Below are 14,531 nucleotides of genomic sequence, written 5' to 3' on the forward strand. Positions count from 1 at the left end.
GGTTTGGTCTGATGAGGTGGTGAGAACGAATGCGGGGTGGAGAACGGGTTAAAGTAGGTGGGAGAAAAGTGAAAGCTTGTTTTGTGTGAAATGATGTTTTGCATAGCATTGGAGGATGTCAGATTGGTCCCAGGGCTCTGGTTTGTTTTGATCTGCTGAAGATATCTGAATGAGCATTAAAGGCTGTGATGAGCTGAGAGTTTCTGACCTGGTATTGCCAACCCTCCATTGGGTGTCTCTGACCAGGAGATGAACATTTAATCTTCTCTCTGAGCTAAAGTTAATAGTAGGACTTAAAGGGGGGGGGGGGTGTTATTTTGCGGTATTATGTATAAAACTAAATGGGGTGTATGAACTCAGAGCCACTGGCAACCAAAGCCTATCCATTATGAATGATTGTTGGGGCTTTGTGCTTTAATGCCACTTCCTAATGGTGCTTTATAAATCCAGCTCCTATTTCTGATTAAACTGGGAAAAAAATAGAAGATTCAACTGTGGAAATTGGCAAGGGGGATTATATTGCTGGGAGGCACCCCTTATCTGGTTTAGTATTAGGTACTTCCCTTTTTGTGAAGATTAATGATGTCTCCAAGAAGCATAATCATGTTCCTCTCTGTACACGATTTGCTGTATTTGTGAAGTGATGCCTTTTCTTACTCCAGCAGGATATTATGAAGAGGAAGCTGAGTGTATCCAACTGGTAAGGAACTCTTTGCATTACTTAGGCCCAAAATCTTTCTTGCAGAAAGAGCAATTGTTTGTGAAAAGGCAGAGAGCAAATATTGAGCCATTGAATGATCTCAATTGGAGCGATGCTTCATGAGGCAGGTTGCCAGTCATTTGTGGTTTCATTGCTGGATTTGAACTGGCAGAATAAAAACTATTCCCTTTTATTGTACTTGTATTTCTTTCCTATCTGTCCCACATATGTCTTTACAACAGACTGCACTGGATAATGTTGGTAACTAATAATAATGGACAGCATATACAACTCTTTTCCTTCATCTGGTGCGTACAGAAATAAGATGAAAAAACGAGTCTACGTACATTAATGCTCTTATCAGTCACAATGTTCCATCCATCTTTGCTTTATTCAGCCTACCTACAGTGATGTAGATCATTTGGACCCTTGAGCCTGTTCTGCCATTCAGTAAGATTATGGCTTATCCGATCTTGACCTCAGAGTCACTTTCCTGTCTTCTTGATATGCATCTTCACTCCTTTCTAACTTTATATATCTTTGTCTCCTCCTTGACTCTATTCAATGACATCATAGTTTTCAGGGTTAAAAAATTCCAAAAGGGTACAATCCCCCATTCCATCTTTGTGATCCCTTGTTCTGAAACTATATATACCGTAGTTCTGGGCCACCCCACTTGGGATAAAGTCATCTTGACTTCCACAATGTCAATCCCTGTCAATCTCAGTCTCATTCTTCCAAACTCCAATGAGCACTGATCCAATCTGCTCAGTCTCCATTCAGATGTGAACCATTTCAGGAATCAACCTAGTTGGCCTTCACTACATCGCCTCCAAAACAACTATAATGTTCCTTGCATACACAATCCAAAACTACATGTTTTTGTCTTCTAAATAATTCATTCCACTATCTGGAAAGGACAAGCTAGGAGCTTGATGGGAGTTTGACTATTTCTGGGATATAGTATCCAATTCTCACACCTCTATTCATTCCTCTCCATGATCCATGCCTGTGACTTCTTATCTACAAAGTTCATTCCAACGTCTTCCTATAGGTTCTTCAACAGCATCTGTCAAGTTTTATCTTCTGTTGACCAAACAAGGGCAGCAAAGTACATGTTACGTGTGCCAAGTGACCTACATCCTGACCTGGAGCTATTTTTCCATCCCTCACATGTCAAAAGCTCCAAATTCTGTAACTACTCACATGCACCATGCGAACACACTTATTGTATGGGTAGAAATTCAAGAATGTATCTGATAACCCTGTTTATGAATACTTGTGCATATGCAAAAAATGTTGGCCTGGTCAGCGAAACTACAATCATAAGAGTATTATGAGGAAAATAACCACAAGATTCTACTGGGAGGTATTGGTGCCAACCAAGCTATGGGTGCCTCCTATTCTAATGCCACTCTCTCTTTTTCAAAAGTATTCTTAAGCTATCTATTGTTCTTACCAACTAGATCTACAGATATGCCACTAATGTTGTGGGATATGCAGATGATGAGGGATGGTGGTGGAAGAAGTAACTGTTGTTGTATTCAGGTGGAGGCCTCTCTTGGGGAAGCTGCCCCTCAGGTCCCTGACAGTATTTCGGATGATGAGGGAGATGACCTTCCTGAGGACCCCGAAACCTGCCTGCAGATGAACTTGGTGTACCAGGAGGTGATTGTGGAGAAGCTGCAGGACCTGGAGTTGCTGCTCAAGCACAACAAGGAACAGCAGGTGACTCTTTGGGGCTGAGGTGGATTGAGAAAGTTGGGCATTGTGTAAAACGGCAGACTTTCTGCACTGCTCCGACTTCTTCCTATTGGATGTGTAGGTGACTGCCTAGCTGTTCTGGTTCAATGGACTGTTCTAGGGTTGCAGGGTTTTGTCATCCAAAACACCTCCTTTTCTTGTTCTTCCACTACTCTCTCAGTGCTTTAAAAGGGGTGTAGGACTAGGCAATGATTGAAGTTCTGTATCTCATGGTCACCATGTGTTAGCCTGTATTAAATGTGCCTGGATATAAGTTCAAACATCACACAATTGCAATCTTAACCTGGTTCATGCTTTTGTTTCTGCTGGAGTGTTTACAGTTATCGGCTACTGGGGCATTGATAATTCTTTACCCCCACTTCCTTATTTCAGGGTATAGATACGAGGGGTGATTGATAAATTCATGGCCTAAGGTAGAAGGAGTCCATTTTAGAAAACCTAACACATTTATTTTTCAACATAGTCCCACCTACATTTACACACTTAGTCCAACAGTCATGGAGCATACGGATCCCTTCTTTGTAGAACTCGGCGTTTTGGACCTCCAGAAGTGGTCCACAGCAGGGTGATTGATAAGTTTGTGGCCTAAGGTAGGAGATGAGTTATGCAACTTTCATTACCTGCACATGCAGTTCAACTCTTTGAGTGAATATGCAGAAAGTTTGAAGTTAATAACTCATCTCCTTCTACCTTAGGCCACAAACTTATCAATCACCCCTCATAGATGCTTTATTGATCCCAAAGAAAATTGGAGTGTCACAGTAGCATTACAAGTGCACAGATATGCAAGTATTAGAAGGCAAGTAAGAAAGGATAAAAATAAGCTGTCTTAAAAAATAAGGATTACAAGATTTGCAAGTCAAAGATTACAAGATCACTTCCCTGGCTATAGGTTGACTCATTATAGAGCCTGTTGGCCGAGGGTAAGAATGACCTTGTGTATTTGAGACAATATGCAGGTCTCCTAACTCCGCTCAGTCCCAGAGTTAAGTATGCTGTTTCATCAACTGTATGCTTGCGGCTTCTGAGGAATTTCAAAATAAAAATGGAAAAAACTATAGGTGTTCAGCTGTGTGGAGAGAGAACTTTCAGGTCAACATACCAGCATTAACCGTTCTTCAGAAGTCAGCAGTTCATCCCAGGAGTCCTTTCCACACTGCCCTCAAGAAAATACATAGTTTCTTAAATATGGGACAAGCTGCAGAAAGAGGGAATGGTTGAAAAAACAGAACGGGCAAGATTGACCGGGTGCTGTCTAAGAGAAGGAAGCAAATGCTTTTTAATCAAAACTGATATGTCTGGAGTAATTAGAAGATGAATGGACTCCATGAAAGGGAATGGACAATGAAACTTGCCAGAACCGTGATGTAGAAAACAGCAGTTGCTAGAAATCTGAAACAAAAGAGAATGCTGTTACTACTCAGCAGCTCAGGTTGCTTAATGGTATTGGTCCATGGCATAAGAAGTTGGGTACTCTTAATATAGGAGGAAAACTGACTTGGAGATAGATGACCTGGTTTCAGAATTAGCCAGAAAAGACTAGTTATCTGAACTTTTTTAAACAAGGTAGATGCAGGAAAACTATTAACAACAAATGCAGGCTGGTCAACAGCGTGTTAGGAAAAAGGAATAGAATTACGTTTCAGCTTTCTGCAGATACTGCCCAACGTGCTGAGTGTTTCCAGTGTTCTGAATGCAGTATGCAGTTAACTGAAATTGAAATGAATACTCAGTCCCAAGGACTGCATGTGAATGGACAGGAGATGAGGTGTTCTTCTTGGACCTCTCATTGAGGTTCATTCGAACATAGCAGGCATTGGAAACCATTTCATCAGTATGATGTTGCAGCTTTAAAATGTCCTGCTCAGAATCCCTGTCGTGGGTACAGCTTATGTTCCTTCATCTCTTATTACTCTGCTAATTAGTTCCCACTGACAAAAGTAGGAACCCAGGAGGTTACTGATAAAAGCCTGAAGTAGATTAATTTCCATGAGCCTGTTCTACAATCTATTTTAATCGTGGTTGAACTGAATTGTAACCCCATTCAACCTGACATTAAAAGGGGGGGGGGGGGATGCTGGAATCTATTATTAAGGAAGTAGCAGTAGTGTAGTTAAAAAATAATAAAATTGGGTGGCGTGAACAGAAGGGAAATCATGTTTGACAGATGCTTTTTGTGTTGTAAGTAACAGACAAGATAATGATAAGCTAGTTGATTAGGATATTGAGACTTTGTTTGGGTTGGGAGACAAGCAGGTGCTGCATGGTCAGTGATCGTCTCCAGAAGTAAATGTAACGTCTCCAGGTTTGTTGACGATGCAAAGCATCTGGCAGTGTGGGCTATGAAGAGCAGGAAGAGACATTTTGGGGGATAAAAGTGTGGTAAGTGAATGGGTAAAGACAGCAGATTGGTAGCACTTTGGTAGAAAAATAAACGGTGAGATACTGAAGGGTGTTGGTGTTTAGAGGGATTTGTATGTTTTTGCACATGAATTACTGATAGTTAACATGGTTCAGGAAGACATACTTTTGTCTATTGCAAGGTTTTAATTTGGTGACATCTTGCTCTAATTATGTGGAGTCCAAATAGACTACACTTGGATGGGAGGTTTGTAGCAGGAGGAGATGTTAAGTGTGCTGGATATGTACTGTCTTGAATTTAGGATGAACAGCAATCTTATTTAAACAACTGAAGTTCTAGTGCAACTTGTTGAGGTTGAGCGGATGTTCATGTTTTACCTGGTTTGGGTATCTAGAACCAGGAGTCAGCAATTTGGGACAGGTGACAGAAACCCTTCATCCAGGGGGACAGTGAATCTTCAGAAATCACTATGGAAGAGGACTGCACAGGTTAATTTGCTGAGTGTACAGCTCCTCGGGTTATGAACACCTGACTTAATACAGGTTACATATACAGTTGAACATCTTGGTGGCGGGCTGCACTGAATGGGGATGGCTGTCCTGCAGGATCTCCTGTCACCCAGGAACTCGTTTTGCAGCTATATTCCTGCAAACTGTCTGGGTTCCGAACAGGAACCGTTTGACTTTAGTTACCAAGAAAGTTGAATAATCTGGGTTTAATACAGGAAAGTCGTGCAAGGGTAGGTTAGCAGTGGACTTCCAGAATAGCCCAGTGAACACAAAAGAGGGAACGGCCCTTCCTGCTTTTCTTATCCAGTTGCCTTTGATCAGTGAGCCTCCATACCTGAAGAAAGCCTGCTCATCTTGATTTTCAAATTTTCAGTTGAAACCACCCTCCATCAACAGCTTTCTGGTGGATGTTTTTCAGGAGTCCATTAGTCCTTGCACTTTGTAAGTGCTGCATGATGCTCCTGACTTAGCCTAACTTTAATATAAGAAAGACTCATATTTCTCACATCTGCTGGGTGAGTTTTTTTTCTTCTGTCCCACGTGAAGATTCCTGGTTCTAGATGCCCAAGCCAGGGGAAACATGAAGAATGCATCTACCCTTTTGAGCCCCACATGAATGTAGTGTGTTTTAATCAGATCAATGTCAGATGTATTACAGCACTTTGTGGTGAAGGAGGTACTTTTGACATGCACCACTGTTGTAGCTAATTTCTGCACAGCAAGCTTGTTAACAGTAGTTTACATTTTGTCAAAGTGTTTTTTAGATGAAGGCTGGGAGGTGAATGTTAATAACTCTTTTGCGGTATCTTTCAGTCTGTGTTTCTGGAGTTTCAGCTTGATTTTTTGTGCTCAAGCCAAAAGAATAGAGTAAACCAGAAACTTAATGTGGGTTAATGCACTACCCACAATCACAGCTATCACTTCTTAGATTATGGGCCCTTTTGGACTCACCTGGGAGACAAAATCTAATGTTTCAAATGCAATCTGCCTTTTAATCTTGTGTGTGTGTGGGGAATATTATCTCATCGATGGAACATTGTCAGTAATTTAGTCCTTGCAAAATTCTGATACATCCACAGTAGATCCTTCAAATACTTAAGTAATCCTCCTTTTGAGCATGTGGGAATGTACCTGGTCTGTATCCTTCCTCTGTCAGTGAACAGGCAATCCCCTTTAATCTCCTACAGGCTGAAATTATGTGTGACCTGGCAGGGCAAGACGTTGACAAGTCAAAATCAGCAAAGAGTCAGGCCTCTATGTTCCTGGGGCACTTCATGAAACCGTACTTCAGGGATAAAGTGACTGGTCTCGTGAGTATTTTTGAATAATTAAAGATTGTTTTTGGTGTTTATGTTTGCTTATTGAACAGCAGCAGGTCTAGGTGTTTTCCCCCATCTACCTCAGTTTCTCCTCAAATCCCATTTGGTCTACTGGGTGTTCTTCAAGAGGAGGGATCCTGCAGCCATTTATCTGGCTTGGCCTGCATACAACTCTGGTGTCATGCTCCGCAGTTGTCTGCCATTTGGTTCACCCTACTTGTTTATTGATGAACTGCTGTCGGAGCTGCATGCAATCAACAATACAGTACCAGTTACAATATATGGTTAAAACTCTTTATAATTAAAAGTCTGTCCTGTCTCTGTACTTGTGACCAGGGTCCTCCAGCAAACCAAGACACAAAAGAGAAGGCTAGGCAAGGCATAAAACCCTTTGAGGAATTTCTTATAACTAGCTGTAAGTATTCATAACTTCTTGAACACTGGCCTCTTCCATGATCTGTTTTCATTGTTAAATCTTTGGTGTCAGCAAAGTCTGGAACTTCAAATCCAAGCTTTTCCTCTGCTCCTGAATTTGTCTTCTTTAGCAATGTTGTGATCCCATGACCTATTGTCTCCAAATTCAACTTGTATAATGTTTCAACGATTTTTCTGTTTTGTTTCTTTATGTTAAAATACTACCTGCAAATTGTGGGAACGGCATACTAATTGAAGTAATTAACATTAATGGCACTTTTTAGGCAATTTGTTATTTGCTCTTTTCTGAGCTGCTGTTTAGCTTCAGCCTGGAAACTCCCCAGTGATATTCTCCACTATTTTGTTACTATAAAATGCCAGGTTTGTGCTGGAGTTTGTGTTTAATTAGCTGGCCAGATATACTTTTGCTTGTTCGCTTGTTCCACTGCTAAATGTGGCAGTCCATACAATCTGTGTAAAATGATAGTAGGTTTTAATGTATAATCAAACAAACAAAATGGTGTTAAATTTATTCTAATGTAATGTTACTGGCTGGGTCGGCTAGCAGGGTTCTGATTAATGGAACAGGGTGGACTGGTGGGGTTGCATTGTGCTCAAGCCTTTTTAGCTGAACTAGGCCGAGGCTTAGCACCTGCTCGGAAAGGACTGCCAGTGAGTGGGATATCTATTTTAATTATTGCCTAATGCCTCCCAGTGAGTGCTGCGAATGAGCATTGCTGATGGAGCTCCAGGCATTTCTGTGGTTCATAGGACATGGTCAGAAGTTACAAAAGATACTCGTCTTCTGACCTCTGTCCTTTCACAGGGAAGCAGAGAGAGAAGGACAAACTAACAATCGCAATTGCAAATGATTCGATCCAGCGACTACTGCAGCCTAAGCTCTTGAGGTAAAATTTGTTTTCTAATATATCATTGATCCAGCCTTGATCTGTTAGTTAATGTATGGGTGAAACGTGAAATCCAACGTGTCCTTCAATGATCAGTTCCAGTTCAGTCTTCTGGGAGATATCTCCCATGGCCAGCTCAGTGTCAAACCATAATCTCTGCTTATCTCCATGGGCATTAGCTTGCATTGGTTTCTGGGCCATCATCGTCTCCTCATTATCCTGTAAATAATTTCCCATGTTTTCGATTCCCCTTCATGGTCCTTCTCTTTTCTATAACTGCACCCTCCCCCCACAGCTTTGTAAACCCTTTGTAAACATCTTTACTTTCTTTTGATTTAGGCCAACTGTGCAAGCCTAATTTTCATTACCCCGCTATTGATAATTTTGTCAAGGGTCATCTGGACCTTAATGTTTGGAATTTCCTCCTTAACTCTTTCTCCCTTTCTTTTTAAGATGATTTTAAAGTTTGCTGCCTATGCTAATATGGCTCTCCTTCAGATATTTTGATTAAACTGAGAGTAGCATTGGATACAGTTTAAAAGAGAGTCTCCCACCTTCAGGAACCTTGGTAACTCAGTTGTAAGGAGATGAGTTTGTTTAGTTTAGAGCAGCACAGATTAGCTGGTTCTTACAAGTCATCTCCTTTCAAATGAAAGGTGAGTGATCAATTAATATTTAATAACCTCTGTAATAATCTGCAATGTTTTTCTCAGTAAACATGGGACAGAGGAATACTCCAGATTTTCCCCATTTTTTTAGCCTAGATATTCTAGCTTGAAGTGACATTGATGGGAATATAGGATGGAAAGGTATGACAACGGTATTCGTGATATCTTGTACACGAGTCAGCAGGTTGTTTCATTCTCATCATTTTCATAGTTTCAGGGCATAGCACTTCTTTTTAACCTTGTTTAATGGCTCCTCTTTACACAAACACTACTAAATGCTGATTCTTGTTGAGTTATGGTCTTGACGATATCCCAATCTTTATCCAGGTTCAGTAGATCAATGGAACATTTCAGTGTAGGGCACATCACTATTTTGAGTCAGATTCTGTTTTAATAGGCCACTGATTTGTTAAGACCTGAAACATTGCTTTATTTTTCCCTTCTTCATCTTGGAGCATTGGAGATCTGAACTGCGTGCCCTTTGCTGCTTGCCTCTGCACAAGTCAAGACGTAAACTAAAACCTTTTTAATTTTACCTTGTGTTTGTAGGCTTGAGAACCTGAACAAAAAGCTGGATCTATCCCGCAGTGAGAAGCAGAAAAATGTCTTGATGAAGCAGATTGCTGAAACTGAGCGAGAAATGGAAGAGATCAAGTGAGATAACCTTCCTCCCAACAGGCATTTTTAGAAGAGTATCTAATTGAGCATTATTCATCTTCACGTCAACTGATGTGCATTGTAACTGTCTTTTTAGCAGGACATTGCTCATGCAAAAGAATTCTTTTCTGATTCACTACCATAATACTTGTGTGTTTGTGAATGATATGCACGTATACATTTGTTCTCTAGCTGCAATAAGCCATATGTCTGTTGACATCATATGAAGAAGGTGTGGCCAAGTTGTTGGCTGCATTTTCTTCTGCTAATTAATTTCCTGAACTTTCCTAGTGTTCTCTGTTTTTAATTCTCTTTAGATTATCACCATTTACAAAGTTGACTCCACACTGAAACAAGTAAAGAAAGCTTGTTTCTTGTCCTCAGCAGCACTCCTTTTGATGGATAGCTAACATTGTTGGTTCTGGGTGCAATTTTATCCAGAACTCCTGAGAGGACTTTTCTACTAGTGCTGAGGGATCTGTAATACTAGCCTGAGCTACTACAGCCCTCCGCCTGTCTATTGGAGTGCTATGTTACTGCACATTTCCATCTATCATCCTGAACACCTTGATTGTATGTTGAACTTACTTTAAAGACATTTTAAATGCATATTTAAAACAGATGATCATTTTTATTTTAATTGTTGTAGCTGTGTCCCCTTCATACTGAGCACCTCTGCCACATTTAAATTCCTCAGCAGGGGGCGCTACGAGGAGCAAGCCAGGCTATCATGGCCTTAACTCACCAGGACAAATGTTGCAATTTTTGCATGGGGAGAAATAGTGCAGTATTTTACAGAATTGCCAGGCCTGGGGTTTGAGAACATATTTTTAGTTTGGAGTATGAAGATATTGAGGAATGTAGAGCAGGGTTGACCAAATGGCGGAGAGGTAGAGCCCAACCATGCTGTAATAGTTGAGGAACTGGCTTGAGAGTCTAATCATATTTACATGGGCGTTACGAGAAGCAAATTAATCAAAACCTTGAGGTGAATGCAGGTGAAGTGCTATTGAGAGTATCAGAATCACAGTTTATGTACAAGTGTGAGAAACGAGGATTGAAACCTTGACAAGGATGAAGAAGCTGGTTGTTTTGAACTTGCCTTCACTGCAAAACCAATGCATTCAATTTCAATTCTCAGAAGCTCCAGTTGATTTGGAGGGATCATTTTGAGAACAATATGGTGAAATTAAGCATGGGTCATTTGACGAAGCATGCTGGGATTTGGGGTTAGGTGCTGGTATAAAGATCAAAGTATTCTTGGGGATGCTTTAAACATGTAGGAAACCATCAAGCAGGGGAAAATATCCTGCTTGCCTCAAGTTTTTCCTGTATCCTACCACTGGTATATGTTTCTGAAACAGTAGATGCTCTGCTGAAATTGAAGTGCATATAATCTTTATTTCATTGGGTTTACTGTTCTAGATTGCCGTCTGATATCTATGGAGTGAACTAACAAGAGTTGCCTTTATGTTCTGTCTTTGTTCTAAAGTTTTCTAAATGAAAGGCATTAATTTTCAACAATTGATATTTAATATTTCTGTTATGATGTTTGATTATAATGTTTACTACTGGCTGAGAGTGAGTATTAGCAACTCTAGCCATGGTTTATAAAAGAGTGTTACTCCTTAACTTTCTTATAGCCAGATGACGCAACGGCAGTTGTTGGGAAATAGGTTTGATGATCACGATTGGATGAAGATTGCCAACATTGATGTAAGTATGTCAACATTGGAAGTATATTTAGGGTTAATCAGTTTAGTTCCACCCTGCCCCATTAACCCTTTTATCTTCTGCCCATTCTGCTCTCTGCATCTGCTATCTCCTTAGATAACCATGGATTAGTGTTTGTTTCAATACATTTTCAAAGCCTTCTCCCTCCTCCTCCTTGCTACCTTTTGGTCAAATGCCATTCAGCCTCTTTTTTTTGTATTCTTTCATTTTGGACGTTGATTACTCGCTCCACATTCTGATCCAGCCAGCTGTACCTAATGGTGATCAGGATAAGTGAAGTCCTGACTGTTTTCTTTGGCCACGGTTGCTCTGATAGTGTGGTAAACTAATTCAGGCAGCTTCTAAACTGACAAACGGGAATGCTGTCTCCAGTACCCCAAGTGGGAGAAGTTTACAAGCCTTTTAAAGGCTTAAAACTGTGCTGGACTATTAAATCTGTTTTATGTTTATAGTTTGATGGAAGTCGCAAGGCAGAAGATATTAAGAATGTCTGGCAGAACTCTGAACACCCAAGCATCAACAAAGAGCAGTGGAGCAGTCAAGAGACGCAACAGCTAATTGAAATCGCAGAGAGATGTGGTTGTGTGGACTGGGAGTGGGTTGCCAGTGAGCTAAAGGTACTGATAATGCACAGTGCACTGTTGAGCTCCAAACCAGGCAAACTGGCTTTTCTCTGCTTGTATGCTTACTGAGTGTTGAAGGAGTAGTTCCCTTAGAAGTAAACTTTATGTATCTCTACTAGGTCTAATCAGCAACTGGCAAGAATATATACTAGTGCAGAAGTGAGGCATTCAGCCCTTCAAACCTGTTGTTTTATCCCATTTGGTCAAAGGCCAGTTAGATCTTGCTTCCATCCATCTTCCTTAGTCTTGTAACCTTTCATGCAATTGGCTCTGACACAGAAATAACACTGTCAATTCCTTACTAATATTTGGTCATATTATCCCAAGATAAGATTCTAATTGAGGCACCCATTCTGTTTAATGACAGATCCATGAGTGTTTTGGCTAATTGTGACTAATGATTTCATGAAGCTGTGTCATAAAGGGGGAAAAATTTTATTTCCATAATGCCTTCTCACAATATTTCAAAAGATCCAAGTAGTACTTAAAGCACAAGGGATTATTTTTGAAGTGTTGTACCTTTAAATGTAAACAGCAATTTTACACACAGCAAATCCTGCCATGAGAAGTCTGAGATACCTATTTATTTTAAACAATTTCTCATAATGTTGAAGTTGTGTTTTTGATACTGGAGTTTCCAGATGTGACTATTACCTGATTTTTGATAAAGAAAGTGAAGGCGAAGGTATCAAATTTTTAGTTCTGTTTGAAAGTGCATCCATCAATCAGTATGGTACTGGCAATGTGTTCTAGACTGGAATTGATCAGAACCCTATGCTATCTACATAAAGTCACTTAGGCCAGTGGATAGGTGTGTGTTGAAAATAAATCCATTGACTATTTAAAAAGTGATTTTATAAGGTTTAGCATCTTTAAACTTCATTTTCTTTTTTTCTACTTTACGCTTAGACAAACCGTACTGCTTACATGTGCCTTCAAAAATACCAAGAGTATAACAAAGACCTGAAGAAGAAAGAATGGACCAAGGAAGAAGACCAGATGCTTACAGAACTAGTGCAAAAAATGAGAGTTGGAAACTTTATCCCATATACAAAGAGTGAGTATATCAGCAGTGCAGATCTGCTTGCAGAATCCAAACCCCTTCCTGACACCCAGGAGCTTCCTACTCAGCTTGTGTAATCTGACATTAATGAAATTGTTCAATGTCATTAGCAGTAAGGGCTGAAATTGTTCTCATGTCAATACTGCAGTAAAAGAGGAGCCCTCACGAATAAGAAAGGTGCAGTCACCATGATGGAGTTAATGCAATTGACTCCTAATCACTGATGATAGCTAGACGAACTGAAAACAGGCAGATCATGGGCATATGTAGAATCAACAGGGTCTTGGGAAGATTTTAACTTCCCCGATATTGACTGGAACTTCCTCAGTGCCAAGAGTTTAAATGGAGCTGAATTTGTTAGATGCATCCAAGAGGGTTTCTTAAAGACATTGCCTCAAGATCCAGGGGAGAAGATTTAGGACGGAGATGAGGAGAAACTGTTTTTCCAGAAAGTGGTGAATCGGTGGAATTCTCTGCCCAGGGGAGCAGTTGAGTCTTCACTAAATATATCTAAGATACAGTTAGATAGATTTTTACATTGTAGAGGAATTAAGGGTTATGGGGAAAAGACAGAGAGATGGAGCTGAGTTTATGAACAGATCAGCCATGAGCTTATTGAATGGTGGGGCAGGCTCGATGGGCTGAATGGCCTACACCTGCTCCTATTTCTTATGTAGATGGTCCACCTAGAACTTCTATTGAGAGATGAGCCTGACCAGCTAATCAAAGTGGATTTAAGGATGGAAAGGTCCCAAAACTTTGAATAACAAAACAAAATTTAAGTGTAGTCAAACAGATAAAAGGAAGTAGATGTAATTTAGGGAGTTGAAATCAGATCAGACTTTTGAGAAATGTGAAGGAAACAGGAAAGAACTTAAATGAGGAGTCCAGAAAGGGCTATGAATGTACTTGGCAGATAGGATTAAGGAGACTTCTAAGGTTATAGATAGAAATATAGCAAGGTGGTTGTTTAGGGTCTATGAACATTAAAGGAACCTATCATTCTAATCTTTTGACACATCTATTTCTCCAGCACAAAATAGTCATCATTCTGTTTTTGATTTGGTTTCTGTAAATAGGATTCTGAAATGCAAATCTGCTTCTTTGTAGTTGCGTATTTTATGGAGGGACGGAATGCCAGCCAGATTTTGTTTCACTGGTCCAAGTCACTGGATCCCACACTGAAAAGAGGGCCTTGGTCGCGAAAAGAAGATAGGGTAGGTTGCTTCTAGTAATTGGCTCTTCCTGGATCACCGGGCAGTTCTGCTTACAATTGGGTCATGGCAGAATGTGATTGCAGGTTACTGTCTTGTTCTGTTTACATTACTCCAGGTGTTTTTCTGACATTTCTGTGTCTCTTCAAAGATGTGACCACCGAAGCTTTTCCTTCAGTATCTCATTTTAGCAGCCATTTTCTGTTGTTGCATGTGAAGGACAAATCTTTGTCATTCATTGAACTGCAGAGCTTCACAAGGGAATTAGTTTCTGTGCAGCCCATATAGGGTACAGAGAACCTCACTGCCATTAACTGATTACATCTTCCCACCGAAATCTAGGAGTACTGATTACTGTTGTATCCAACAGCACTGGTGCTGGCAAATTTCTTGATACATGGTTTGTTCTCTGTCATCCAGTAGATTATTTTTTTTCATAATATGTCTTTACCCACATGGATGAATTATAAGAAATAAGAGCAGAAGTAGGCCACCTGGCTCACTGAGCTTGCTCTTCTATTGAATAAGATCATGTATGATCCAGTTGTGGATTCAGCCTCATCTTCCTGTGTTTTTCCCAATAACCGTTAATTCCT

General features: G+C 40.3%; 1 protein-coding gene and 1 non-coding gene across 4 annotated transcripts in view; both read left to right on the forward strand.

Annotated features, from left to right (window-relative positions):
- The window catches only part of snapc4 (small nuclear RNA activating complex, polypeptide 4), a 49,580-nt gene that overhangs the window by 715 nt on the left and 34,334 nt on the right, over nt 1-14,531 (forward strand). Inside the window, exons 2-11 of one of the 3 annotated variants that reach the window (XM_073052324.1) lie at nt 663-700; nt 2,249-2,428; nt 6,523-6,645; nt 6,991-7,069; nt 7,895-7,976; nt 9,194-9,298; nt 10,945-11,017; nt 11,488-11,652; nt 12,568-12,715; nt 13,832-13,938. In XM_073052324.1, the coding sequence (XP_072908425.1) occupies nt 663-700; nt 2,249-2,428; nt 6,523-6,645; nt 6,991-7,069; nt 7,895-7,976; nt 9,194-9,298; nt 10,945-11,017; nt 11,488-11,652; nt 12,568-12,715; nt 13,832-13,938 (1,100 nt within the window). Of the gene's footprint in view, nt 1-662; nt 701-2,248; nt 2,429-6,522; nt 6,646-6,990; nt 7,070-7,894; nt 7,977-9,193; nt 9,337-10,944; nt 11,018-11,487; nt 11,653-12,567; nt 12,716-13,831; nt 13,939-14,531 lie in introns of those variants that run through there. The other 2 variants (XM_073052325.1, XM_073052326.1) reach the window with 2 other exon arrangements.
- Nucleotides 181-277, forward strand: LOC140731317 (Z30 small nucleolar RNA). Its single transcript, XR_012099792.1, has one exon. It is a non-coding gene; the product is annotated as a Z30 small nucleolar RNA (small nucleolar RNA).

The sequence above is a fragment of the Hemitrygon akajei genome, chromosome 7, assembly GCF_048418815.1.
Source record: "Hemitrygon akajei chromosome 7, sHemAka1.3, whole genome shotgun sequence".
NCBI classification, from domain to species: domain Eukaryota; kingdom Metazoa; phylum Chordata; class Chondrichthyes; order Myliobatiformes; family Dasyatidae; genus Hemitrygon; species Hemitrygon akajei.